We start from the raw sequence: 26,357 nt of genomic DNA, 5'->3' as shown, positions 1-26,357 counted from the left end.
GCTGCCACAGAATCTCCTGTCTGCCACCCTAACTAACGGGTCTACTATGTTGATTGTTCTGCCTGTCTTCACCCTTCCTTGCTGTGCCTCAGATGATGTCACAGACATGACTGCTGCTGCTGTCCCCTGACTGACCATTCCCCACAATATCCAAAGGGGCATGCCTGTGGTCAATGGTAATTTCTTTAGGGGACAAGTTCACAAGTTATAGGAGTAGAATTAGGCCATTCGGCCCATCGAGTATACTCCGTCATTGAATCATGGCTGATCTCTGCCTCCTAATCCCATTTTTCTGCCTTCTTCCCATAATCCTTTACGCCTGTTCTAATCAAGAATTTGTCTATCTCTTGCCTTAACCCGCACTCTCTGCCTACTCCCTGTCATGGAGGTCTCCTATCTATTTTCTGCCTGTATCTTAGGCATGACCACCTCACTGTAAGTCCTATTTATGACCTTCTCATGCTCCCGGATGATCCTGAGATCGTCCAGCTGCTGTTCCAGTTTCCTAACATGGTCTATTGGTAGTGAGGGAGTGCAGCATAGGTTCACCAGGTTAATTCCCGGGATGGCAGGGCTGACATATGATGAAAAAATGGAACGACTGGGCTTGTATTCAATAGACAATAGGTGCAGGAGTAGGCCATTTGGTCCTTCGAGCCAGCACCGCCATTCAATGTGATCATGACTGATCATCCACAATCAGTACCCTGTTCCTGCCCTCTCCCCATACCCCCTGGAGTCACTGGAATTTAGAAGGTTGCGAGGGGATCTTATAGAAACATATAAAATTCATAAGGGATTGGACAGGCTAGATGCAGGAAAAATGTTCCTGATGTTGGGGGATTTCAGAACCAGGGATCACAGTTTAAGAATAAGGGGTAGGCCATTTAGGACTGAGATGAGGAAAAACGTTTTCACCCAGAGAGTTGTGAATCTGTGGAATTCTTTGCCATAGAAGGCAGTGGAGGCCAATTCACTGGATGTTTTCAGGAGAGAGTTAGATATAGCTCTTGATTGTACAGTTTTGCAAAACAAAGTTGGGGGTGGGGCAGCTGCAAAGTACTCTGACATCTGACATCCAGCTCATCTCTGACTTCTGTGCTTCTATACACTGATGTGGAGACAAGCTGACCCATTAGGAAAACATCACTGGCAGTTCCATACAACATTTTTGGCCAGAGACAAGTACTTTTATTACTCGAGATGAAACAGAAGCTTTTTAAGTGCTGAAATCTCACCAGGTGTCCGAAGCTCATTTGGGAGAACACTGCAGGGGAAAAAAAGAATTGATTAAAAACATCAAAAATACACTAGAAATTAAATGTCATCTAAGTGGTGAGAGATTACAGACTTCTGAGATGTAAAGGGATCTGGGAGCCCTAGTGCAATATTTGCCTAAAGCAAGTATGCAGGTATTAAAAGTCTTTGGAAAAGCAAATAAAATGTTATTGTTCACTGCCAGGGGAAATCAATAACAATGCAGGGATTATGTACTTCTGCGAGTTTAGGTTATAAGGAGCAATGGCGAGACCAAATGGAATATTATGTATTGGTCTCTCTATTTCAGGAAGGATGTTAATATTTTATCAAATTCTGAAAAAAATACTAGCTTAATGTTTGGAAATGGACAGGTTACTTTATAAGGAAATTTTGGATAGGCCACGGTCAAACATGTTTGGGTTACAGGCCTGGCTGTTGAGAGGGGACTTGGTTGAAACATACGGGACCCCAAGGGATTTTTTCATTTTTTAGGTTTTTAGAGCTACAGCGTGGAAATACGCCATTTGGCCTACCGAGTCTGCACCGACCAGCGATCCTTGCACACTTACACTATCCTACACACACGAGGGACAATTCACAATTATACCAAGCCAATTAACCTACAAAACTGTACATCTTTGGAGTGGGATGAAAACTGAAGCACCCGGAGAAAACCCATGCAGGTCATGAGGAGGACGTACAAACTCCGTACAGACCAGCACCCATAATCAGGATGAAACCTGGGTCTTTGGTGCTGTAAGGCAGCAACTCTACCGCTGAGCACCATGCCGCCCTCTGACAGGTCGGTTCTGAAAAAATCTACAACTAAGCATCACTGTTTAAAACTAAAGAGTCACCCAAATTAGGCCCATGGCAGAACGGGCTTGAGGGGCTAAGTATTCTATTTCTGTTCCTAATTTTTACAGTTAAACTCTCAGCTGAAACAGTCTCATCTGCGAAAATCAGAAATCTAATTGCTTACTTGTAGGCAAATGCATTTGAATTTTATCAAATTAAGTTATAGCAAGGAGTTTCATTAATCCATTCAGACTCAATCACTGAAATAAGCCTTTTTTTTCTTGTGTGAAATGCCAGAAAGATTTTACTTGCTTTGTCTCTTGGTCCAGCGCAGCAGCGAGGAAATCCCATATAAATATTGCATCTCCAACACTAATTACACTTAGCTGATCTGGAGTAAAAGCAGCTTGTTGAATTGATTCAGAATGTCCAATGAACACCTTTTAAAACAGAAAAAAAAACATGTCTTGAAAAGCACCTGATGAGAAAGTGTAAATAGGGTGGGCAAAATTTCAAAAGGAGCCAGCAAATAAAAACAAATAGATGCACATCAGTTGTGTAGACCATTGCAGTCCAAAAAACTGAATAACGTGACACGGAAATCTATCTGATGTGTTTAAAGAAATGGCCTTGTAAAGAACAAGGTCGGTTAAAACAAAGTCAGTGCATGTCAATCACTCAGGGCACTCAAAATGTAACACCAAGCTCAAACTCACAGGACAATGACATTTTCTAAAGACTTTTTGTACATATGAAGAGAGGAAAAACATTTTTTTTAAAGACTTCTGATTCACTTTGAAAGTGAAATCTCATTGTTTTATAAATTAAGTATTTATATACTTCATTCAGAATCACTTTAATTTGTTCAAAAACATTAATAAAGTAATTATACCTGGAAATTAATTTCGAGTTTCATTTTATAGTCCCAGATTTTGACGACCTTCTCCCCAGTTGTCAGTAGATACCGAACATCCTCAGTCACAGCTAAAGATGAGGGGACTGTCTTGTGAACATTACACATCTGTTGAAACAATGCAACATGAAAAGTACGTGGAAATAATCAATACCAAATAGACCAAGATTAAAATTAATTTTTGCATAGATCAAAATCAATAGATTTGATTATTCCTAATGGTTTTAGAAATGGAAATGAAACTTAGACTTTGAATTAACAAGTTTCATAGAACATAGACCAGCATCCGGTGTTCCTAAAGTGGCCTCCTGAACATCGGCGAGACCAAGCGTAGACTTGGTGACCATTTCGTTGAACACTTGCGCTCAGTCCGCTAAGGCCTATTGAATCTCTGCGTTGCTAACCATTTTAACTCCCCTTCCCATGCTGACCTTTTTGTCCTGGGCTTCCTCCATTGCCAGAGTGAGGCCATGCATGAACGGGAAGAACAGCACCTCGTATTCCGCTTGGATAGCTTAAAACCCAACGGTATGAACATTCAATTCTCCATTTTTAGGTTACCTCTAACTAACCAAGCTTCCCTTTCTCCCCCACGCCACTCCTTCCCCTTTCTCTTCCCTGTGACCTATCTGGATTTCCACCTACATCTTCCCTCCTGCTACTTTCATCTGACCTCACAATCCGCAACTCTTCACACCCACGTCACACCTTCTGCTCTTATCTCTGGGCTTTGATCCAACCATCTGCCTATCAAAACACCTCTCTTCTGTCACCTATTACCTGCCACGCTTTGTCCTGCCTCTCCCGTTTTCCAGCTTTCTTCTCCACCCCCCCTCCCCCTTCCACAATCAGTCTGAAGAAGGGTCTTAATCCAAAATGTCACCTATCCATGTTCTCCAGAGATTTTGCTTGACCTGCTGAGTTACTCTAGTACATTGCATCCTTTGTGTATTAACCAGCATCTGCAGTTCCATGTTTCTATAGATTTCTTCAAATACTTCCAATATTTGGAGAAAATATATTTTCCAATGAGGGCAACTGCCAAAATCAGCAAGGACCTGCAGATTTATGATAATTAGCATTACTAGAAAGATAAAATTGCATTTAATGTAATTCCAGGGGATAAACGAACTCTGACTACCTGATGATGCTGCGATTTAAAAATTGCCAATTTAACAAAAATCCTACTTTTAAGTTTGAATCTTAAATTGCAGCACCCTCGTCAGTGTCCTGGCTGGATTATCACAACTCAAAAACAGAAACCAAAACCCTCATGTAGAAACAAGGAACTGCACATGCTGGTTTACAAAGTGAGACACAGTGCTCGAGTAACTCAGCGGGTTAGACAGCCTCCCTGGAGAACATGGGCGTTTTGGGTCGGGACCCATCTTCAGACAAAATCTTCATGATCTATTTGGGGCAATTATCACCTTGATCAGCTGAGTCACCATGAAGCTGTAAATAAATGTTTAATAACGTGAAATCTATGAGCATTTTTACATTTACAATCGGTGAAAGTCCATTAATGATATGATGTACTCTGACATTGTACCTCTCGAAGCAGTTTCCCAGTCTTTGCATTCAACCACAGTATCTTATTTGAGGATGTTGAGACTAGAAGCTGGTTGACTGCAGTGGGAGGATAGCATACTTTAATGGCTGTGTCAAGAGTGGTCGTCTCCAGGTCCAGAATACTGACATCGACAAGCATTAACTACAAAACAAAAGAATGTGAAGAAGTAACTCCTACTGGTGCATTGTGAACCGTATAGATAAACACATATTATTGTAGTTGTCAGATCCTGGGAATTAGCTCGTTTCAGAAATTACCCAATATTATTTACTGATTCATTACAAAACAAGTCCAGATCACCAATGAAACTTGATCGATTGGCCAGGTGGGCTGAGGGATGGTTGATGGAATTAGAGGGATGGTTGATGGAATTTAATACTGAGAAATGTGAGGTGTTGCATTTTGGGACCTCTAACAAGGGCAGAACCTACACATTGAATGGTAGGCCTCAGGGGAATGTTGTAGAGCAGAGGGATCTAGGAGTGCAGGTGCATCGTTCCTTGAAGGTGGAGTAGCAGGTACATCTGTCCAAAGTTTTGGAACGTGCTGTAGCTTCCCAACTCAAATACCACCTCTCTACCAATAACCTGTATGAAACTTTCCAATCTGGATTCCGCTCAAACCACTGTACTGAAACTGCGCTCCTCAAAATCACAAACGACATTCTCCTCTCCTCCGACGCTGGCAACCTCAACATCCTCATCCTACTTGACCTCAGCGCCGCCTTTGACACCATAAATCACTCCATTCTCCTCACCCGACTTGAAACCTCCCTTAACATCACCGGCACAGCCTTATCCTGGTTCAAATCTTACCTCTCTGACAGACACCAGTTCATCTCCATTAACAACTGTAAATCCCCCACCGCTCCCCTCCCCCAAGGTGTCCCCCAAGGCTCAGTCCTTGGCCCCCTCCTCTTCATCCTCTACCTGTTCCCCCTTGGTCAATTAATCCACCGTCATGGTCTCAACTTCCACTGCTTCGCCGATGATATCCAGCTCCTCATCTCCACCAAGTCAATCTCCCCCACCACACACTCTACACTGACAAACTGCATCACTGAAATAAAATCTTGGCTTCAATCAAATTTCCTCAAACTCAATTGCAACAAATCTGAAATCATCATCATTGGTCCAAAAACGCTCACCAAATCCACCCAAAACTTCATCCTCAACATTGATGGTCTCCCAGTATCCACCTCACCTCACATCCGGAATCTTGGAATCATCTTTGATCAAGCCCTCTCCTTCGACAAGCACATCAAACACATCACAAAGACAGCCTTCTTCCACCTCAAAAACATTGCCCGTCTCCGTCCATCCCTCTCCTCCACAGCTGCAGAAACCCTCATCCACGCCTTCATCACCTCCCGTCTGGACTACTGCAACAGCCTCCTCTATGGCGCACCCTCAAAAATCATCCGTAAACTTCAATACATTCAAAACTCCGCTGCCCGTCTACTCACCCACACCCCGATCCGTGACCATATCACCCCCGTCCTTTATAAACTCCACTGGCTCCCCATCCCCCAGAGAATCCAGTACAAAATCCTCCTCATAACCTACAAAGCCCTCCATAACCTGGCCCCATCCTACCTGACCGACCTCCTCCACAGGCACACTCCCACCTGCACCCTCCGCTCTGCTGCTGCCAATCTCCTATCGCCCCACATCCGGACCAAACTCAGATCTTGGGGGGACAGGGCTTTCTCCATCGCTGCTCCCACCCTATGGAACTCACTACCCCAAAACGTTAGAGACTCCTCCACACTCACCACATTCAAAACATCGCTGAAGTCTCACCTGTTCAGTACTGCCTTCAACCACTGAAGGTCACCTCACCTTCTGTCTCCTTTCTCTGTTCGTTTATTTATTTACTTATTTATCTATTTATTAATTTCCCTATGTTCTCTAAATCTCTGTAAAGCGTCTTTGAGTATATGAAAAGCGCTATATAAATAAAATACATTATTATTATTATTATTATTATAAGGTGGACAAAAAGGCTTTTGGCACATTGGCCTTCATCTGCCAGAGTACTGAGTATAGAAGTTGGGAGGTCATGTTGCAGTTGTATAAGACGTTGGTGAGGCTGCATTTGGAGTATTGTGTTCCGTTCTGGGCACCATGTAATAGGAAATATATTGTCAAGCTTGAAAGGGTTCAGAGAAGATTTACGCAGATGTTGCCAGGACTAGAGGGTCTGAGCTATAGGGAGAGTTAGAGAATGCTGGGTCTCTATTCCTTGGAATGAAGGAAGATGAGGGGTGATCTTACAGAGGTGTATAAAATCATAAGAAGAATAGATCAGGCAGATGTACAGAATCTCTTGCTCAGAGTAGGGGAATCGAGGACCAGAGGACATAGGTTCAAGGTGAAGGGGAAAAGATTTAATAGGAATCTGAGGGGTAACTTTTCTACACAAAGGGTAGTGGGTGGATGGAACAAGCTGCCAGAGGAGGTAGTTGAGGCTGGGACTATCCCAATGTTTAAGAAACAGTTAGACAGGTACATGGATTGGACAAGTTTGGAGGGATATGGACCAAGGCAGGCAGGTGGGACTAGGGTAACTGGGACATGTTGGTCAGTGTGGGCAAGTTGGGCCTGTTTCCACACTGTATCACTCTATGACTCAATGATACCCTTATTCATGCTTCACTGATTCCCTCAAGGATAGTGCACGCACAGGTTGTCAGTTTCCAAAATCCCATAGATTGTAAAATTATTCTCATAGACTGGAAGGTAGCAAATGTAATCTCACTATTCAAGAAAGAAGGGAGAGAAAAAGCAAGGAACTATAGCCTGACATTCACCCTTAGGAAAACACTGAAACTTTAAAGGAAGTGGTAACAGAAAATAATAGGTTGAATAAAGTCAGCATGTATTTATGACAGATAATTTATGTTTGACAAATCTTTTAAAGATTTTGAGGTTGTATCCAGCAGAGGCGGTAAGGACTAACCGTTTCCATGCTGTATTTGGTGATTATGAGGCTTTTATATAGGCACATGAATATGAGGGAAATGAAGGTATGTGAAGGCAGAGGAGATTATTTTTACTTGGCATCATTATCGGCAGAGACATAGTGGGCCAAAGGGCCTGTTCTTGTCTGTACTGTTCCATGTACTTGTTAAGAAGATAAGTTTGTTCTGGTGAACTATATCAATTTACCTCATCAAGTGAGTGAGCATCCATCACAGTGACAACATATTCAGATGGGCCGACAAAAGCCAAATGACAGCTATCACTGCTCACTGTTAATGCATCTGGACCATAGCAACTGCCTCTTGCCACAACATTACCTAGAACAGTGTAAACATATTGATAAATTAATTTCAGATAAAGATTAAAGCATCATTTGGCAGAATTAACATTAACTCCATACGAGATCTATTCTTCATGAAAATAGTTTTTCTTTTGGTAGATATTGCCTGGTCCATCATAGATTCTGACCTCGTCAGCATCAAAGGGACCTATAGGGAGCTGCCATAAAATAGCAGCCAATATCATCAAAGACCCATTCAACCTTTGCCACGCTCCCATTTTGCTACTACCATAGGGAGGAGGAACAGGAGCCTAAGCACTGTGACCATCAGGTTCAAGAACAACTTCTTCCCAGAAACCAGCAGGTGCTTGAACATTGCACAACACTACCCTACCTCAGCAACTGCAATCTTCTATGGACTGTCTTTGCTTGCACTCTGGACCATTTAACAGTATTTGGGTTACCTAACATTAAGGTTAGCATTATTATATTATTGATTATTATTTATCTGTGTGTTATTGCACTATTGGGTCTGTTAAGCTGCAGAAAGTAAGAAATTAATTGTTCCGCTGCTGGTACATATGACAATTAAACACACTTGGCTCCTGACAAGGTTTTACTTGGGCAGCAAGGATAAAGAATATTTGCCAGAAATGGTCATACTTCTTCCTGTTTGTCCACCGCATTTATATAAATAGAAAATTGAAACCCTCCATTATGATATGATCTTCCCCATGTAATTTTCTCTACTCATGCCAATAACTCGCACTTGTTAGAGTACACATAGCAAAAACCCTTTAGAGTAATATTATCAAATGAAATTTGATGTTAAGCCACATAATTAGGATTGGTGATCCAAAGCAAGGCCAAGCGACGAGCCTTTAAAGTTTGTCTTAAAAAGGAGCAATAGAGCTGGGCAAGTGAAAAGGAGAAGCTGGGAATGGAGGATTGCCAATTCAAAGCTTAGTGTCCATTCAGCTGAAGGCACAGCCATTACTGGTTGCATAGTCAAAATGTCCAAAAGGCCAGAGATGGAACAGAGCAGGAATCTTTGGGGAATAAAGGTCTGAAAGACTTTATAGAGCTTAAAAGGATGTAGGTCATGAAAGGATTCAAAAATAATAAACATTTAAAAAATCAAGGCAGCTAGAAAGTGACCCTATTTCAATTAGTAAACAATAGAGGTAATAGATGAGTAAGACAACTAAAGTTAGAGGAAATAGGAGGCAGCAATTTAGATTATTAGAAACTGTAAAGATTAAGATTAAAAGGTCAGCCAGGGGAGCAATGAAATAATCAAATGTAGAGATAAGATGGACGAAGTAATCATCAAAAACTAGGGCTTTATTTCCTGCCTATCTTTAACTGACTTTGCTGGGATATTTCAGAGGGCTGTTAATACAGTAGTCATCCATATTGTTGTAGATCTAGAGGTACATTGATGGGCATATTTTCATCCCAGAAGGACATGAGTAAACCTAATGTTTTTTTTAAACAACAATCAAACAATTTCATATCCACCATCACTGGTGCTAGCTCTTTATTGAATTGAATTGAATACATTTTATTAGCCAAGTACGTATACATAAAAGGAATTTGCCTTGGTGCTTTGCTCGCAAGTAATAACACGATATCCAGAAAAACAATTAAGAATTATTCAGAACTTGTTCAATTTCACAGCTGTCAAAGTGCAACTTGACATTTCCAAATCAATTACCAGGCATCTGGTTTCTAGTCAAAGAACATAGTTCTTCAACTTTTCACTTAAATTGCACAACTTACCTAGGATCCTGATAACATGGTGATCCTCCTTAGTGGCATTGTACAGAGCTAAAGAACCCAGAGAACCAGCGCTGTACATGTACTCTCCATTGGGTGAAAATATAAGTCCAATCACTTGTCCTCTATGCTGCCTGAAGGCCAGACAATGAAAGCGTCAGCAAAATCTGAGAAAACTCATTCATTTACTCAGAATCAATGCAGGGAAAATAAAATTTGTTGCTGGAAATATGATACAAGACAAAAAAAACCTCATGATCAGTAAAACTGAATACTCACCGCTGCTCAGCCAGGAGACTAGAATTTCCCACATTAAAAATTCGTACTATGCCACTGCTGAATCCGCAAGCAAATACTTGCCGTGACGGATGAAACGTCACAGCACACGGAGTCTCTTCGGCACTTACAAAGTCGTATAACTGTCATTAAAAAGAAATGTATTCATTTCCAAGAGAACTCCATTAATGACTTGCATATCAACACATCACCACAGAATTTAACCTTACATAGGCTGAAAAATAAAATTTGAAATTTGCAAATAAGGTGCAATCTCATAACCAATGGATCAGATGGACTCTTCCATCCAATCATGTTTTGTCACAATCATCAGCAAAGTGATGAAGCTAATTCAGTGCTCTCAAGGAGCACATGCATATCAATAAGCTATTCACCGATGCCCAATTTGTTTTACTTGGCTCACCCAAATCCAGGCTTCATTACAACACATCCAAACCTGGGCTAAATAGCTGAATTCCAGAGGTGGGTTGACAGTAATTGCTCTTGACATCAAAGCAGCATTTGACCATGTGTTTGTTCAAGATGCCTTGCTAAAATTGAAGTCAATGAACATCCAAGGAAACACTTCAGTGAAGATATACACAAAAAACTGGAGTAACTCAGCGGGACAGGCAGCAAAGAGGTCCTTCTACAGTTGTACCGGGCCCTGGTGAGACCGCACCTGGAGTACTGTGTGCAGTTTTGGTCTCCAAATTTGAGGAAGGATATTCTTGCTATGGAGGGCGTGCAGCGTAGGTTCACTAGGTTAATTCCCGGAATGTCGTATGTTGAAAGGCTGGAGCGATTGGGCTTGTATACACTGGAATTTAGAAGGATGAGGGGGGATCTTATTGAAACATATAAGATAATTAGGGGATTGGACACATTAGAGGCAGGAAACATGTTCCCAATGTTGGGGGAGTCCAGAACAAGGGGCCACAGTTTAAGAATAAGGGGTAGGCCATTTAGAACGGAGATGAGGAAGAACTTTTTCAGTCAGAGAGTGGTGAAGGTGTGGAATTCTCTGCCTCAGAAGGCAGTGGAGGCCAGTTCGTTGGATGCTTTCAAGAGAGAGCTGGATAGAGCTCTTAAGGATAGCGGAGTGAGGGGGTATGGGGAGAAGGCAGGAACGGGGTACTGATTGAGAGTGATCAGCCATGATCGCATTGAATGGCGGTGCTGGCTCGAAGGGCTGAATGGCCTACTCCTGCACCTATTGTCTATTGTCTATCTCTGGAGAGAAGGAATGGATGATGTTTCGGGCCGAGACCCTTCTTCAGGCACTTCAGTGGTTGGAGCCGTGCCTCACTCAAAGTAGAACAATTGTTGGCAATCAATCATTCCAGCCCCAGGACTTCACTGAGTGAGTTCCTCAGAGCATCATCCTCGGTCTCAAGCATTTCATCAATGACCTTCCCCCATGAGGTCAGAATTTGCTGATGGTACAATGTTCATTCCATTTGCAATTCCTCAGCAGCTGAAGTAGCCTGCTCCAGCATGCAACGAGACCTAAACCATCTTGAGACCTTGGCTAATAAGTAACAACTAACATTCATGCCGCAAAAGTGCCCGGTAACGACCATCTTCGCAAGAGAGAAATTGACCATCTACTCTTGACATTCAACAGCATTATATTCACCACCCGAAACAGCATTTCCCATAGAGAAACACCTCTTAGAGAACTAGTTATGAAGCAACGTACCAAGTAGTTACAGTATTTTTCTAACCCTACATCCAGATTCACAAACAAAATTTAGATTCCTATTGTTTTTTCTTAGGTTTAAAAACACAACAAACCAATAATGACAAAAAATAATAGTTTTAGGGAATGTTTAAAAAAGATACAAAAGCTACCAAACAGACACACACATGAAGGCAGAAATTCAAAGCTTTAAATTTTCATTCCTCCAGACACACCTGTTGCATGGAATCTAGGTTCCATACTCGGATGGTGCAATCTTCAGATACAGTAACGATATGTCTCCTTATTCCATCCACTGAGAAAGCCAGAATTTTGTCCATATGTGATCTCATTAATGTAGTGTAGCCTCTGCTGGGTATATCAAGATATCCAAGATTACCTGTAGTAGTTGCTGCCAGCACTTTCAGCCCATTGGGGTCAATGCTTACAAAGCTGACACCCCCTTCGTGTTCTAAAGATAGATGCAAGGGTTAGTAATTCTGAATGGTCAGCACATAGTTAATGACTTGCATCATGCTGCAATTCCTCCATCAGTTTTAAAAAAATACTCCAGGATAAGTGAATAAGAGCCATACAGCCATCAACGTCCCATGAACAAAATATATCAGAAACCTGTTTTTGTACCAATTTCCCTTTTGGTCAAATGAATGTCTAGTATGAGCAGAAGTACAAAATAAATATCTCGGAAACTTACATCTGTAAATTTAATAGTTTCCTGGTACTGAGAAAACATTCTCATGCCATAAGGAATAGTTCTCACTTTTCCAAATCTAGTGCATTTACGTACAAATTGACAGACAGGATTTAGAAATAAATGTTCATAGGGATCTTATTAGTTTAGTCAACCACAATGACAGCCTATCAACCCGATACAAACTTATAGAGTCTCCAGCTAGAATCAGGCCACCTGATATTGTCCTGCAATATCCTTTGGAGCTGGATATAGATTTCCAACACCTACACAACTAGTTGGCTTGGCAGAATAGTAGTCTGTACTGCATCAGAGAACTTCAAAAGGCCCTAAAATTTGTAGAGCTACTTGGCTCAAGAATTTGACAACAGATACAGCAGACCAGTTTACTTTGGACCAAGAACGTACTTAATTCTCATTTGTGTAGGATCTCCCGGTGGCTCAGCACTTCAACTCCCCCTCCCACTCCCAGTCTGACCTTTCTGTCATGGGCCTCCTCTATTGTCATAGTGAGGCCCACCGCAAATTGGAGGAACCGCATCTCATATTTCGCTTGGTCAGCTTACACCCCAGCAGTATGAACATTGATTTCTCTAACTTTAGATAGCTCCTCTGTCCCTCTCTTTCCCCTCACCCTTCCCAGTTCTCCCACTGTCTTCCTGTCTCCAACTACATCCTTTCTTTGTCCCGCCCCCTCCCCTGACATCAGTCTGAAGAAGAGTCTCGACACGAAATGTCACCCATTCCTTCTCTCCTGGGATGCTGCTTGACCCGCTGAGTTACTCCAGCATTTGTGATACCGTAATTCTAATTTGTTCAGTCAGATAGTTATTACTTGGTCACTAGACAATTGCAAATATCATTTTTTACAAGATGAAGTGATTATTTAGGAACTCTTTTCATGTGGTCTACTGAACCACAGAATTCAGCACATCAGGTAAATACATTGCCACCTTTAGCAGATCATTGCAGTCACTCACTGAACCCTGTTTGCATAAACGACTTGCATAATCTTATTTTGGCATACTCTAAATGGTGTCGAACAGTTGGCAAGGCAAATTAAGGTAACTTCCTGTTCTGATCTTCAAATGATGCAAAGAAAGTGAAGGCAGCAAAGATTCAATTTTACAAATGAAAATGAAGTTTTAATAATTTCCAAAAATATATATTTTTTAATGTATTGTTCCACTGGGCATTGCTATCAATGCAGTCACCTGCTTCAAGAAAGACAGTTGAGAAATCCAAGGGCCAAAGACGCAAGTAACCATCATCAGATCCTGTGGCACAGAAAGCAGCAGAAATACTGATACTGTTGATGGCAATACCAGACCCTGAAATTTGAAAAGGGGATTTAATGTTTAATTTCAAGTGCCTAGAAGATGAGAAGTATTTAAGTATTTAAGTTTCAAATGCAAACACTGATAGTAATCAAAATATTCTTATAACCACCTATTTGCTTCCACCGAACTTCATTTGCACTACTGAAAAATTCCCTGCTTACTGCTACAAGTTATATTCTGACAGCAATGGAACAAAACTTAATTGTTTGACAGTAGCTTTGTAAAAAAAAAGCAATTTCCATGAGGCCATGGACCATCTATTACACAAATTATTTACAGAATAGAGTTCTATTTGGAGAATGAAAGAGTTTTTGAAATGTTTTGCTCCTAAACAAACAGTTCATTGGCGAACGTCAGAGTCACACTGCATAGAAACCAGCCCATCACCCCAACTTGTCCATGATGACCAAGATGGCCCAGCCAAGCTAGTCTCATTTGCCCATGTTTAGTCCATGTCTCTCTAAACCTTTCCTAACCATGAACACATCCAAATTTCTTTTAAATGTTATTATTGTATCTGCCTCAACTACTCCCACTTTAAGCTTATGCCCACTCATTCTTAAATCTGGGAAAAATACTCTGTGCATTAGGTATTCCCCTCATGATTTTATATACCTCTATAAGATCATCCCTCAGCCTCCTGTGTTCCAAGGTTTGTCTACCCAAAATATAGCACCTCACAATATCTGTAATAAACTCCATTGGCCATTCCTGGGCCCATTTGCCTAGCTAATCGAGATCCTGTTATATTGACATATATCATGGATTTTAAAATAATTTATAAATTCACACCCAAAAGTCTGAGCTTTGGTTTAAGATTATAAATTACATCAAAGATAAATGGAAAATAATCCTTGTTATATTAATCCAACAAACCCCGATTCCATTTAAAGCACAAAGGCACCATAGCACCACCTTCTGGATTGTATGTGATACATTTGCTTTCAATTATTCATAAGGCACAGAATACACATTCAACAAGTACTTTTTTGCAAATAATATAAATTTATAGTAACCACCCACCACCACAACCAACTGACTCTTTTGCTTCCCCAGCTTCACAAAATCCAAACACACCCAAACTTTTTGGATCTCACACTTCCCTGACATCAGCCATTTGCCAAATTAAAACAGGAATTGTGTTTAGGAGAAATGATGATGGGTCTGCATGATATCAGAAACATGACTGACACATTTATCTGATTAATTTTCTTTATTATGTGGCATTATATTACCCTAACATTCATCTCTTTGGACTGGAAAATGTAAGTCTTGGAGATGGGTAGATAAAGATAGGAAATAAATCAAATTTCAACACCATTTTCCCATGCCATGAACAATGAAAGCAAAAAAATTATTCCCTCCAAAAATTGCAGAATAAGCAAGTGTCAAATAATAATTTGGTTCAGACAAAAGCTCCATTAGTACAATAAAATTAATTTTCAATCAATTTATTATTCGCTTGTGAAGTTTCATTTAACTGTATCTCCTATGCACACTACTATAAGTTATTGATTTTTCACAGAAGTGTAGTTTCTTACCTGTATTCAATGACACTGTTTCCGAGTGGTTTGAGGGATTTTGCTGTGAGGGAAATAAGCGACGTGCTTTCTTAATAACAACATTTTTATAATCGATTTCAATGATGTGTCCACTTTTACTGCATGCAAAGCTGAAATTATATAGGAAAAGAAATAAGTAACGTATACAAATATAAGTATATCTCCATTTGATTTTTTTTTTAAACCTGTATTAATTTGACCAGGACATTCTTGTGCATTACAGTCAACACTACTTCTGGAATGGAATTACTATTACAGCATAGGAAACTCAGCAGTCAATACACACCATGCAGCAAACATGTAATCACAGACAATAATGTACTATTGGCTGGGTAAGCAGTTTTAGTTAAGAGATAAATATTACCTAGCACAGAGGATTATGGTTTAACATCTTATCTACAAGATGAAAGCACCAGCAGGGCCATACTTTCTCATCATGATACCAGCTTTTGTACTCAAATACCCATAATGGTGCTCAATCCAACAGCATGAAGTTGAAGTCGTTATGCACACCTTGGCTGAATCTACAGCTAAGAGCACTGATATTTTCATCAGAATCACCAAGCATTATAATATCTGGGAAGTAACTTAGACAGTTGTGAGGTAACACTAAGCGTATCCTGGGTGAACAATATCCATATAATTGCCTCATTAAGTCTCCTTGGTAATTTTGATAAATAATCTTTATATGTTCTATGCACCACAATTTGCAATTCTTAACCAAAAATAACATGGTAAAAATCTTGGCATTTTCCTGAGCAACTGTGTACAACTTCACTATTTCTACCTGAATGCACACCTCCCAGAATTGTGGTCAAAGGTTCACTGCTCTTCTTGTGAATGAGATCCTCATGAACCCCACTGTGGAAGCATGAAGCTTATCGTGGGAGCACAAATGCAGTATAACTAGGAAAGCTGCTGCTGCATAGCTCCTGCGACTGAGGTTCATTCTTGATCTCCGATGCAGTCTGTGTGGAGTTTGTATGATCTGCCTATCACTGTGTGGGTGTCCTCCATGTGTTCCAATTTCCTCCCACATCCCAAAGATATGCGATTTGATAAGATTCATTGGCTATTCTAAATTGCCTCTAGTGTGTAGGTGTGTATGTAGGGAGAATAAAAAAGGTTCAGCGTAAATGGATGCCTGATGGTCAACAGGAACAGGGTAAACTGCAGGCTCCATTTCCATGTTATATATGACACTAAAACTGCGATAAGCTACCATTTATAGTATGGATTAATGCAAGCATTCATGCAACAATTTAATTTTTTTAATATATTTTGGCAAGAGTTTTTTTAACTGAAGTTTTTATTTGCTGAGACATGAAACATGGAGTTTTAAATATGCAATGACTTTGAGCAGGAGCATGATTTAGACAGATGTTGTTATTTTCCCCCTGTTTTGAACACCACCCAAGTTGCACTGCAAATAGTATTATGTCATAGAATGGTCTCTCCTAAGGGACAAATGAACTCTCTTAAGGATTCCGGCAGGCAATGAAAACAGTTACTCCAGTTACTTCTGATCCAAAAAAAAAAAGTTCCATGCTGAAAAGTTAGTTTCTAAGTAACCCATCGTAAAGTTCCAGTTCAATGATTAGTCTTCCCCATTGCATTTTTTGCAGCTTATGGAGATTTAACCTATAAATTCAGAAATGGCAACCCACAGATTTGTTTACGTATTGGGAAGTAACAAAAAGTAAGCATCACCACCCATCCCAACACTAAGTCCATCCAGGGCAGTTACAGGTCAATTTGCAGTTATATAAATATCTGACACATATTTTCTGATTATACCCTGTCACACAATCATAGTCATAGAGCTATACTCCTTGTGTAAAATAAATAGACATTACAACTGACTACATATTTTAAATACTTTACTACGACATAGAACAGTGCAGCACAGGAGCAGGCCCTTTGGCTTACAATGTCTGTGGAACACGATGCTAAGTTAATCTTCTTTGCCTGTATATGATTCATATCCCTCCATTCCCTGCATATCTACGGCCTATCAAAATGCCTCTTAAATGCCACGATCGTAATGCGTCCACCACAACATACTTTGCCATTTCTCCGCCCATATTTGTAACTGATCTAAACCACACTGTATTGTTTGACAGCATTTCTCACTATTCACAACTCCACCAAGTCTGCAGTCATCTGCAAACTTACTAACTAACCCATTAAATTTACATCAAAGTCATTTATATCACAGACAACAGAGGTCCTTAAACCAATTGCTGCAGAACACCATGGCTCACAGACTCCACCACCATTAATAACACCCGCTTCTAACCTCTGTCTTCTAAAGGGAAGCTAGTTCTGAATCCAAACTACTGAATCACCCTGGATCTCATGCATCTTAATCTTCTGGATCAGTCTACCATGAGGAACCTTGTCACTGGAATTTAGACGGATGGGAGGGGATCTTATAGAAACATATAAAATTCTTAAGGGATTGGACAGGCTAGATGCAGGAAAAATGTTCCCGATGTTGGGGGAGTCCAACCAGGGGTCACAGTTTAAGAATAAGGGGTAGGCCAGTTAGGACCGAGATGAGGAAAAACATTTTCACTCAGAGAATTGTGAATCTGAGGAATTCTCAGCCACAGAAGGCAGTGGAGGCCAATTCACTGGATGTTTTCAAGAGAGAGTTAGATACAGCTCTTCGGGCTAACGGAATCAAGGGATATGGGGTGAAAGCAGGAACGGGGTGCTGATTCTGGATGATCAGCCATGATCATATGGAATGGTGGTGCTGGCTCGAAGGGCCGAATGGCCTACTCCTGCACCTATTTCCGATGTTTCTAAATACCTTATTAAAATTCATGTAGACAACATCCACTGCCCTACACTCATTATTCACCTCCTGAAAAACCTCGATCAAGTTAGTAAAATGTGACCTGGCACAAACAAAGCCTTTCTAAAGTCTTTCTACAGAGAGTCTTGGGCCTTTTGGAAGGGTGGGCTGAAAGATGGCAGATGGAGTTTAATGCTGATAAGTGTGAGGTGCTGCATTTTGATAGGACAAATCAAAATAGGACGTACAGGGTAAATGGTAGGGAATTGAGGAATGCAGTGGAACAGAGGGATCTGGGAATAACTGTGCATTGTTCCCTGAAGGTGGAATCTCATGTGGATAGGGTGGTGAAGAAGGCGTTTGGTATGCTTGCCTCTATAAATCAGAGCATCGAATATGGAAGTTGGGATGTAATGTTAAAATTGTACAGGGCATTGGTGAGGTCGAATCTGGAGTATGGTGTGCAGTTCTGGTCACCAAATTATAGGAAGGATGTCGACAAAATGGAGAGGGTACAGAGGAGATTTACTAGAATGTTGCCTGGGTTTCAGCACTTAAGTTACAGAGAGAGGTTGAACAGGTTGGGTCTTTATTCTTTGGAGTGTAGAAGGTTGAGGGGGGACTTGATAGAGGTTTTTAAAATTTTAAGAGGGACGGACAGAGTTGACGTGGGCAGGCTTTTCCCTTTGAGAGTGGGGAAGATTCCAACAAGGGGACATAACTTCAGAATTAAGGGACAAAAGTTTAGGGGTAACATGAGGGGTAACTTCTTTACTCAGAGGGTGGTGGCTGTATGGAATGAGCTTCCGGTGGAAGTGGTGGAGGCAGGCTCGATTTTATTATTTAAGAGTAAATTGGATAGGTATATGGATGGGAGGGGATTGGAGGGTTATGGTCTGAGAGCAGGTAGATGAGACTAGGTCAGAGAAAGTGGTCGGCATGGACTGGTAGGGCCGAACGGGCCTGTTTCCGTGCTGTAATTGTTATATGGTTACATATGGTTAAATGTCCCTAGTTATCCCATTCTCTTCCAAATGCGAGTAAATCCTATCCTGAAGAATCCTCTACCGTTGACGCAAGGCTCACCGTCCTTTAATGTCACGATTATCACTACTTCCCTTCTTAAACAAAAGAAACCCATTGCTTTCTTTTCAATTACTTCTATTTCAACTAGCTTTCTATTACTTTGGAACTTCCTGAAATCTGAAAGCCTCTGAAATAAGTGAAATTGTAAACAGGACATCAAATATAAATTGGCAGGCCTGCTTAAACCATGTGCAAGTGCCGCACAGATTGGTTCATGGTTTACTGGTCTGGGCACACTGCTATATTTGTTTTGCTCTTACAGTGTTCTCTCCACAGGGTCTTTGTCAGCCAGATTCCCTTCTTCAAATGCTATATCTGTAAATGCCAAACAATGATATTCACCCAGGTTTACTGGGCAAGACCGTAGTGCCCCACTTCGAACTCGCCACAGACGAATATTATCTCTTCCACACGACACCATCCTGTTAAAACAATGTCAGGCAATCACTACAAGCAGGCAATAATCAAGAATCTACACAAGAGAAAATCAATTAAAAAGCAGAGGAATCAAGAATGATTAATTAGATGCAGCATTACAGGTGAGCAAAGCAATCAAAATGTAGCAGCATAGGATACTTGCACAAAACATCTACTGCAGGCCCACTTAAACAACAGTATTAGTCTTGATATAATGATATAAAAATAAGGGAGATTGTACAAAGAACTGAAAGAATTTGGCCATTGTGAAAGATTGAATAAATTGGACATGTTTTTTCTTTTGTGAAAGAAACTTATAGGAGACCAGACAAGAGTCGTCTCCCCCCCCCCCCCCTGCGAATTGTGAATGAATCGGACGGTAAGGATGTATACAGAATAGTTGCATTTGGAGGGAAATTTAAAACTGGGGAACAATAAATGGTAAAAGGCTTTTAGTAACCAGCTGAGAAATAAAGAGAACATGCTTTACTCAGACTGGTTAGACTTGGTAACTAAGTATTTTAAAGAAGAAATTGGACAATAAAACACAAGAGAAAAAAAGAGGACAAAGATATAGTGAAAGATTGAGATGAGGGATGCAATTGGAGAACACTTGGACGAATCAGCATTAGTAAAATTCTTCTGGGCTGAAATAGCATTTTCTTGAAGTGCATTTAATTTACCAAAAAAAAAACTAGTTTAAAAAGTATTTCATAATCACTGTTTCCAAGGTATGAGCTAACATCTATTCAAACCCAGGGGTAAATTGGAAAGCATGATAAACAACGTGCATTATCACAAATGGTAGAAATGCAAGGAACTATATTGTAGAAAAGAAAGATAAATAGTACATCATAGGGAAAGGGAAAGGAAGGACATAATTCCACAAGATAAAAACACTGATCTGCTTACCTGGTGTCATCAAAAGCAGCTATTTTCATCACCTGAATATCAACTTCAGTGTGAGCTTTTGCCATCACTAATACTTCACCATCCTGATTTACCTTTGATGTGTTCCATACCACGACCATCTACAAAAAAAAATCCTGTAATTTTGTGAACTACTTTGAATGCTCGTACATTATTTTGACTCTATTGAAACCAAAGAGTAATTGCCACCACTGTCAGTTTTAATTTTTATTCTAATTTAATCTTTTTTCTTCATCTCTTCAGTAGCACACATTGCACTTGATATAGGGGTGTTTTGACGGTTTCCCCATTGAGACTGGATTACTTGGATGTTGTGGATTTAAATTCATGATCTCTAGTCAAGAATAAGAAGGTGGCCCGGGGCAGATTTAGGCATCTGGGATCAAGTGTATCCCTGGAGGAGTTTTGGGAACTGAGGTGCAAACTAAAAAAGGAAATCAGAAGGACAAAAAGGGGACAGGAGATAGCTCTGACTGATAATATTAAGGATAATCCCAATTTTTTTTATAATTACATAAAGGGAATAAGTGTAACCAGAGAAAGAATGGGACCCCTCAGTCAACTCTGTGTGAGCTACAAGAGACGGGTAAGGTCCTCAATTAGTATTTCTCCTCCGATTTTACTGTGGAGAAAAACATGAGGAACGGGGAAGTTGGGGCCATCAATGGAAGTGGCTTGAGAGCAGTCAGTATTACGGTCAAGGAAGGGCTGAAGGTCCTGACGTGTATGAAGGTAAACAAATCTCCCAGGCCTGATCAGATATATCCACGGATACTCTGGGAAGCTAGAGAGGAAATTGCAGGTGCCCTTGCTGAAATTTACGTCGTCATTAAATACGGGCGAGATGCCAGAATACTGGAGGGTGGCAAATGTTGTGCCTCAAATCAAGAAGGGCTGCAGAGAAAAGCCTGGGAGGCTAGTGAGCCTAACATCTGTGGTCGAAAGGTTAGTACAGAATATTCTGAGGTATAAAATATACATGGATTTATAGGGACACAGTTTGATTAGGGATATTCAGCAGTCTTGTCCGGGGCAGATCGTGTCTCACAAATCTGATTACGTTTTTTAAAGATGTGACCAAAAAGGTTGCTGAGGGCAGAGCAGTAGATATTGTATATATGGATTTCAGCAAGGTATTTGACAAAGTTCCACTTGGTAGGCTGCTCTGGATGGTTAGATCGCATGGGATCCAGAGAGATCGCTGAATGGACTGAAAATTGGTTTCATGGACAAAATTCTGTCTGTGACTCAGGGTTCGGTGCTGGGCCCATTGCTGGTTGTCATCTATATCAACGATTTGGATGAGAACATGAGCAAGTTCGCAGATTACACTAAAGTGGGTAGTATTGTAGATAGTCAAGATGATTGTCAAATATTGCAGCAGGATCTTGATTAGTTGGGAAGGTGAGCTGAGGAATGGCTGATGGAATTTAATACTGAGAAATGTGAGGTGTTGTATATTGTGAAGTCTAACAAAGGCAGGACCTAGAGAGTGAATGATAGGGATCTAGGAAGTGTTGTACGGCTGAAGTATCTAGGAGTGCAGGTACATAATTCCTTGAAAGGTCAGAAAGAGTTGGTCTTCGTCAGTTGGAATATTGAGTATAAAAGTTGGGAGGTCATATTACACTTGTATAAGAGGTTGGTGAAGCAACATTGGAGTATTGTGTTCAGTTTTGGTCACCATGTTATAGGAAAGATGTTGTCAAGCTGGAAAGAGCACAGAGAAGATTTACAAGCATGGGCCTGAGCTATAGAGAGAGGTTGAGCAGGCTAGGGCTATATTCCTTAGATTGCAGGAGGATGATGGATGATCTTGTATAAGTGTACAAAATCTTGAGAGGAATAGATCGGGTAAATGTACAGAGATTTTGCCCTGAGTAGGGGAATTGAGAACCAGAGGACATAGGTTTAACATGAGGGGGGTAAAGATTTAATGGGAACCCAAGGGGTAACTTTACTGCACAAAGGGTGGTGGGTATATGGAATGAGCTGCTGGAGGAGGTAGTTGAGGCAGGTACTATCATAACATTTAAGAGACATTGGACAGGTACCTGTATAGGATAGGTTTAGTGGGTTATGGGCCAAGCATGGACAGGTGGGAAGTGTATAGATGGGGCATGTTGGTCGGCAAAGGCAAGTTTCCATGCTCTATGACTCTGTCCCATATTGTCACATTGTTGAGCCTTTTTGAGCTAAGGTTTATTCTGGTCAAATTTCAGGTCACTCATGTATGATTGTTCATCCATGCCTTAAAATCTAGAAAAAGCTTACAGAATAAGAAAATCTTCAAAAACAAAGTTAAATTATTCAAGAATTATGATCAACATTCTTTGTAAATTATATTCCAGTTCTTCAGACAGTTTGAAAACTTCTTAAGCAATAAATGCTCAAAGCAAACAATAGAGAAAGGTGACTAGACCGATCATTTTTTCCATTTTACTTCATTAATCATAACAATTAACTTAATACTATTATTTGTTTTGCAAACAAATGTTCCAATGAAATTTTAGTGGAAAATTACTTTTTTCATAGTACTACTTAAAATGTTTTTTATTTAAAAAAAAAGTTTAATCACCATATTCTGATAATCGAACCTTGCCTCATGACAAGCTAATAAACATTGCACTAATTCTATGTTTTAATATGGTAACATTTATGGCATTTCTTAAACTCTCAGATGTTGGGTTTACTGGCTTTCACTTGCTCTAATGTCATTATATCTGGTGTTTTATATATTAATGTTCAGTGTTGCATAGTTGCACCATTCATATTGCAATTAGAGATTTAGATTTATCAGTATAGATATGATCGAGGTTGCCCATACAAATTTTGGAAGTACTTACAGTTTTACCATGACCGTCTTTGCCTACACCACAGAGTACTCCCCCGTTGAATGAAAAGCTAAAGGAAAATAAATATTATTTTACTTTCCTTTCATCTGAACCATTCATCACCACTGAGAACCAATACATTTAATTATTCCAACAAGTAAACAAATTCAAAGTAATTCCACTGTAAAGTTGCAGCAGCAGAGGTTCCGTTATAGTGATTAATATTTGCTACATATATATGCTGCAACTAAACACAGGAATATAATTATTGCCTTGAACAACCTTAATTTAAATAATACATACAATTAAATTGATGGTTGAACAAATATTGAAAAACCGTTAATATAATATGGTTCCCAGCATAAGAACAGAAATGGTGGAATGCAGAAAGTTTAAAATACAATCAAATGTCTGCTTTAATACATTTTAAGATGTTAATGAAATTTCCCATTATAAATATTCCGGCTGCTGGGATGAAGAGTACAGGAAAGAGATTGGCAACCTTATGACACAGTGTCAGAACAGCAACTTAGCTCTCAACCTCAAAAAGGCAAAAGGCAAAAGAGTTGATCTAAGGAAGCGAGAGGGATAAACACAACCCTGAACTCTTCAATGGAGCTGGCATCCATATCACCAGTAATCTAATTGGTCCTTTCACAGTGATGTGGTGATCAAGAAAGCTCATCAGCATATTTATTTTCTTAGCATCTGAGAAGATTTGGCATGTTAAGAAGGATTCTCCTGAACTTCTACAGATGCAGAACGTATTCTGACAGGATACATCTCAACCCCAGTATAGCAACTGCTCTTCTCTTAACCGCCCAAACCTGCAGAGTGGCACATATTGCCCAGTCCATCAACAGGCTCGTTACTTCCTTCCATCCAGTCCATCACCATAGTGCATTGCATAAGGAAGGCTGGATGTATCATCAAGGATGCTTGCCACCCTGGCCACTCCTTTTTCTCTTTTCTACCTTCTGGGAAAAGAAAGCCTGGATATCCAAACGGAAGAACAGCTTCTTCCGCATGGTTATCAGACTCCTGAACACTCACCTCTTTCATATTCCCTTCCCGGAGGTGCTGCCATATGCTCTTGATTCTCATTCGGTTATTCCATAATTACAATTTAGTATTTGTTTTGTATTATTTCAGATTGCACCATAATCTTTACACATCCTGCTATTTTGTATTCAATGTTGTGTTTATTGCTGCTTCTATCATTAACATGTATAATTTATTTACTCTAGAAGCTTTGTGCAAACAAGGAAGTGCATTGCACCTGGTGCATATAACAATATAGTCATCCGAGTCTAAAGACAGAAATTATAAAAACAAATAAAGATCTGCAATATATTTCACACAATATATTCTGATTTGATCTTTAATCATTAATAAATGAAAACATTAAAGATCGGTACGTGTTACTTCTGCACATATTCTTTGCCCATTAGGATTTGTGGAAGGAGAAAACGTTCCTTTAACCACTTAGTTCATCTTAGTTATAACCAACCAAAGGAGGAATAAGAAAGCAATAGTGCAGCTCATCCTTACCTGAGGGAAGCTACTGAATGCACATGGGTTTTAAACATCGCGAGGCAGTTTCCTTGGTTGAAATTCCAAACTCTGATCAGACTTACATTTCCAGTTTGTGCAGATGCTAGTAGTGTAGTGCTGCCATTAAAGGACAAGGCAGATACCTGGTGGAAAGCAGACAAAAGAGAAAGCGTGTTTTGACAGAATAGCACCAAAATGCATTACGCCAAAGGGCACCGATTCAATATAGCACTCTTGGTTCTCCACCTTTATTCTCAGGTACATTGCCCTTGTATCTTAAAAGCATCTGCTTGGTAATGCACACGACTGAGCTAAGAATCTGGCACGAATCCTTACCCTCCCTGTTGCGTCTCTGGAGACCTGGTGTAGATTGCAACACTCTATGACTCAGTGTGGAAAAGTGTGCCTGCCCAGCACCAACCTTCGCAGGCAGCCAAGGAGGGCAGCCGTTCATCACTGTGCTGTGGGGCTCAGGGCTCAGGCTCACTCTGGCTGGCATGGTGGATATAGACCATTGTGAGGGACTTGTACAGTGAGCCAGCTTCCCAGCACTCGGGTTCCTTGCACAGCAATGGGGAGGGCAGGACTTTGCACAAGGTTCCTGACACAAAGGCCAAAGTCACCTCGGTTCCTGTATAAAAATGTATATATGACTGCTAGATTTGGTCCATTAATCTACTATGTGATGTTCAAACGTTTATGGATTTTCAACCATGGCGTATCAAATAGCAAGTTATAAAAACACAAAGCTTAGGAGGGGCAGGAACAATTATCTACCTGCTCTCTTAATTGAATCTTGGTTAATCCAGAACTGCAAATGTTGGTTACAGGTGACAAACACCTTTTGACAAAGCACTGACCTAAATAATGCATTGAAAGATTTCTTAACACAACATACAGTGATTAAAAACAATAAATGCATTACTACTACCTTATCTGTGTGTCCAATAAAAAATCTCTGTTGTCCAGTATCAATTTCCATCACTACAACAATGGCATGACAGGGATAGGCCACAGCTGATCCAGACTTGGTCCATGCAGCCTGAAAAATTAAGAACTTTATAAGATCTATTCCACAATCATTACTAAAATGTTTTGTTTGCATTTCTTGTGGGGCAATTGAATTGGTTTGATCACTAAAAGCACCAAAAAATTTTAAATTGAACATTCAGTAATTTTAGTCAATTGGCAATAATGATCAATGCAAAGTCATAAAGAGGTACAGCACAGAAATGAGTACAACAGACCTTTTTGACCATCTACATTAATCCACATTAGGTCTATATCCTCCTATGCCTATTTAAATGCCTGTTTCAATGTCCCTGAAAGGTAGTGACTGTATCTGACCTCAGCTGAATCTATGTTTACAATGGTATATATAAGAATCATCTCTTTTCAGCCATCAACTTCAATATTTCTGGAAACTCCTTATAAAATCAATATATAATTACAATAATGTTAGAAGTAGCAATTCTTTATCAGTAACTTTTGCCTTTCTGACTGGTTGAAATAGAGAAGTCTAGATACAACAACCTCAATATACAAATCTACACCCTAGAATCAATCACGTGTACC

General features: G+C 40.2%; 1 protein-coding gene across 1 annotated transcript in view; it reads right to left on the bottom strand.

Moving 5' to 3' along the window:
* Nucleotides 1–26,357, bottom strand: part of wdr90 (WD repeat domain 90) — an 81,007-nt gene that overhangs the window by 22,882 nt on the left and 31,768 nt on the right. Inside the window, exons 13-27 of the mRNA XM_078418268.1 lie at nucleotides 25,714–25,824; nucleotides 24,780–24,925; nucleotides 23,241–23,298; nucleotides 20,377–20,495; nucleotides 19,308–19,469; nucleotides 15,138–15,268; nucleotides 13,471–13,587; nucleotides 11,781–12,016; nucleotides 9,867–10,006; nucleotides 9,591–9,721; nucleotides 7,715–7,845; nucleotides 4,524–4,685; nucleotides 2,951–3,079; nucleotides 2,371–2,498; nucleotides 1,239–1,267 (exon numbers count right to left, since the gene is read on the bottom strand). Of these exons, the coding sequence (XP_078274394.1) occupies nucleotides 1,239–1,267; nucleotides 2,371–2,498; nucleotides 2,951–3,079; nucleotides 4,524–4,685; nucleotides 7,715–7,845; nucleotides 9,591–9,721; nucleotides 9,867–10,006; nucleotides 11,781–12,016; nucleotides 13,471–13,587; nucleotides 15,138–15,268; nucleotides 19,308–19,469; nucleotides 20,377–20,495; nucleotides 23,241–23,298; nucleotides 24,780–24,925; nucleotides 25,714–25,824 (1,930 nt within the window). The remainder of the gene's footprint in view (nucleotides 1–1,238; nucleotides 1,268–2,370; nucleotides 2,499–2,950; nucleotides 3,080–4,523; nucleotides 4,686–7,714; nucleotides 7,846–9,590; nucleotides 9,722–9,866; nucleotides 10,007–11,780; nucleotides 12,017–13,470; nucleotides 13,588–15,137; nucleotides 15,269–19,307; nucleotides 19,470–20,376; nucleotides 20,496–23,240; nucleotides 23,299–24,779; nucleotides 24,926–25,713; nucleotides 25,825–26,357) is intronic.

This window comes from Rhinoraja longicauda, chromosome 21 (genome assembly GCF_053455715.1).
Source record: "Rhinoraja longicauda isolate Sanriku21f chromosome 21, sRhiLon1.1, whole genome shotgun sequence".
Classification (NCBI taxonomy): domain Eukaryota; kingdom Metazoa; phylum Chordata; class Chondrichthyes; order Rajiformes; family Arhynchobatidae; genus Rhinoraja; species Rhinoraja longicauda.
This window is presented reverse-complemented; position numbering and strand designations above follow the sequence as displayed.